General features: G+C 29.6%; 1 protein-coding gene across 1 annotated transcript; it reads right to left on the bottom strand.

Annotated features, from left to right (window-relative positions):
- Positions 1-373: 373 nt before the first annotated feature.
- On the bottom strand, positions 374-1,988 carry LOC127106951 (peroxidase 39). The gene is made up of 4 exons (XM_051044245.1): positions 1,672-1,988; positions 1,291-1,482; positions 1,046-1,208; positions 374-919 (listed from the first exon to the last, which is right to left on the bottom strand). Exons 1-4 carry the CDS (start codon positions 1,879-1,881, stop codon positions 510-512), a joined length of 975 nt encoding a protein of 324 aa, XP_050900202.1. The 5' UTR covers positions 1,882-1,988; the 3' UTR covers positions 374-509.
- Positions 1,989-3,080: the final 1,092 nt, after the last annotated feature.

Below are 3,080 nucleotides of genomic sequence, written 5' to 3'. Positions count from 1 at the left end.
TTGGATCCGCCCAAGTATTTCTATATTTCTTAATAAATCAATATGTCGTAGATCTTAAGATTATGTGTATGCATGTTTATATATTTGTTTTTTTCCGCCTTAAATTATGATTATAAATTTGATATTCGTATTTAAGGATACCTTCTATAAAATAATTATTAAATTTGATATTCGTATTTAAGGATACCTTGTATTTAAGGATACCTCGTATAAATTATGATTATAAATTTGATATTCGTATTTGAGGACATAAAGGAAGTATGGAATTTTTTTTACCTCGTAACATTCTATTGTGTCACTGAAATTTTCTCCCTCACTAATTCAACTTATTGTAAAAAAAAAAGGTACTATTTCCAATCAAAATTTGGAATCATTTAACCAATTATTCCCATATCATTATTAAAACAAGCAAATCATAAGTGCCTTCAATATCAAGTCATCACAACATTGACATGAAATAGATAACAAGACTTTCAAAGCAAATGACAAATAAACAAGATACTAAATTATTAATTTACAAATGTACAATGTTTTCTTATCTCACCTTCAGTCCCAATCTTAACATTAATTCTACCCATTTTCTCCATAGACTTGGCAAATTCAGTAAAGAATTTTTCATTTGATTGAAGATGTTGTGCAACAATTGATCTTGTTGCGGAACTTTTAAGCAATGCAGCATCTGATTCAAACAAACCCCTTCTCTTAACTACTTGTTTAAAATAACCAAGATCAAATGTATTGCGACTTCCGGGGTCCATTTCAATAATTGTGGTTTGGTCATTGATATTCTTACACTTAAATGTTTTCAAACTTGTAGCATATTTATTGTCTAGATCCGGGTCTTGATCACCCTTTCCAGTGAAATTATAAAGTCGATTTGAAACCGATGAGCAATGAGAAACACCAATTGTATGAGCACCTGAAAGAATTGTTGATTTGATAACTAGGTTAATTCAATGAACAATTTAGCACTTGACAATGTGTATCTGTGTCATGGTCAATGTTTCATAATGAGAAACACATAATGATCGGATGATTAGCATACCAGAGAGCAAGACCAAGTCATTAGCATCAAGTCCAACATTGCCAAAGAGTGTTAGAAGAGTGGTGAGGTTATTAAAAGGAGCAGGAAGGGTGATAAAAACATCTGCTGCTTTAGAGATGGTTCCGTCCCTTCGACCCGTTGGAACATTCCAATAAGGTCCACCCTGCAAATTCATATCAAATATATAACTCACTAGAAACTTGTCATGAATTGTTATGACATGAATAGAAAAAATGAATACTTACAATGGCATGAACCGAGTCTCTAGCACTCAAACTCAATATATCAGCACAAGAAACAACACCGGGGCATTCGGCTTCAATAAGACTCTTTACAGTGTTAATGAAATCAAAGCCTCGAAGCGTGAGATTTGGAATCGAGTCCTTTTCAGCTTGATTGGTTTGTGTTGAGTTCATAAGCACCGACGCATCACACCCCTAAAGTCATAATAAAAAATCATTTTTTATATATTAATTTTGTACTATCGACACTTCTGGAAAAAAAAAATATTTAACGTTGACTTTTACATATCATATTCTGTATATGCGTAAATGATTCATAGTAATTAAATATAAATATAAATATATGAAAGTAAAGCATAAACATAAAGAAGAAAAGTTGTATACCCTAACAAAACAGTCATGAAAATGTAGTCTTATGAGTGCAGCTGCTAGTGAAGGTGCATTAGGAATATGTTGACGAACATACTTCAAAACTATTTCCTCAGCTTTTGGGCAGCTTTTACCATAGTAACCTAACTTCAATTCAGCATCACTTGATCCAATTATTGCTACAACACATATAATCAAAACCATAAAGTAACTCTGGCTTCCCATTTTCAAGTAATTAGCAAAGATGTTAAATATTAATTCGCCACAATTACTATATGAAAAAGCTAAGACACTTTTTTGTAAGAAGCTATTTCATTTGCTTTGTACTTTCCATACCAAACAATGCCTTGTTATTTATAGTCCTAAGTTTGTGTTACATAAAGGGGCAAATAATAGAGATGGTCCATGCAGCACACTAACACGTGGTGTGAGGTAATCGTATTTGTTTTTGTTAATTTTTTTATCATATACACCTGTTTGGGTAATAATGCCAAATTTTGATTAATTAACTAGGTATGTTCTTATATATTTAAAAATTGTCTTTAACAATTTCACACAAATTTTAAAAACATATAATTGAAGGAATATTTTTTACTTTATTATCCTTATTAGATATTCATATATTTATAATTATTGTCTTAGTGGATTTTAAGTCCGCGTCACTGCGATTACATAATATTATCTGATTTTGATTATTGATTATGAGAATCTTTTAACGAAAATGTCTTCATAATTAAAAAGTATGTATGTAATGTAATGCTTCATAAGATCATCCATAATAAAATTCTAAAAATATTTAAGTAGCAGATGTCAGAACTAAAATAAATCTTTTTAAAGTTTAACAGTAACAAAATTTAAAAAAAATTAAGTTTAATTAATTTATATAATATTAAGCAACACAAATATAAATATTAAATACTATTATTATGAGATGGATCAACTTTAACTAATCAAATATTTGTAAAAATTATTAAATAAAGTTTATATCAAGTAATACAAAATTATTAATATTGAAAAATTTATGTTGCTAAATCAATCAAAATAAGGAGACCATTTGTTGGGAATTTAAATATCCTAATTAATGTATTTGAAGAAATGACCATTTGATCCATTTTCTATTGTGGCCTTGTTAGTCAGGATGTAGAGTTGGATCTCTTTATTGGTTTTAAAGTTGATTTTTCTGATTTAGTCATCTCTCATCTGCAGTATGTTGATGATAATTTAATTTTATGGGAGGTTTAATAGGGGGTAGGGTGAATGGTAAAGTTAAAACCCCTTGAGTCAATTGGTTTATTGTCGGAAAACATTAGTAGTTGCGTGACATTGGTATTCTTGTTTTCTGCTTAGCTAACATAACTCTTTTAGGTAAGTGGATGTGGAGGTTAAATCTTAGGCGCTTCTGAACTTTAAAGAAATATCTTATA

Source organism: Lathyrus oleraceus, chromosome 7 (genome assembly GCF_024323335.1).
Source record: "Lathyrus oleraceus cultivar Zhongwan6 chromosome 7, CAAS_Psat_ZW6_1.0, whole genome shotgun sequence".
Taxonomy (NCBI): Eukaryota; Viridiplantae; Streptophyta; class Magnoliopsida; order Fabales; family Fabaceae; genus Lathyrus; species Lathyrus oleraceus.
The sequence above is the reverse complement of the archived record's forward strand: the minus strand, read 5'-3'. Positions and strand labels throughout refer to the sequence as shown.

Bases quoted from the DNA above. Each gene is read 5' to 3' on its own strand.
- LOC127106951 (XM_051044245.1), bottom strand. From the start codon at position 1,881: ATGGGAAGCCAGAGTTACTTTATGGTTTTGATTATATGTGTTGTAGCA. The intron at 1,483-1,671 runs GTATACAACTTT...TTATGACTTTAG, and splicing joins TTCATGACTGTTTTGTTAGG to GGGTGTGATGCGTCGGTGCT. The intron at 1,209-1,290 runs GTAAGTATTCAT...ATGAATTTGCAG, and splicing joins GAGACTCGGTTCATGCCATT to GGTGGACCTTATTGGAATGT.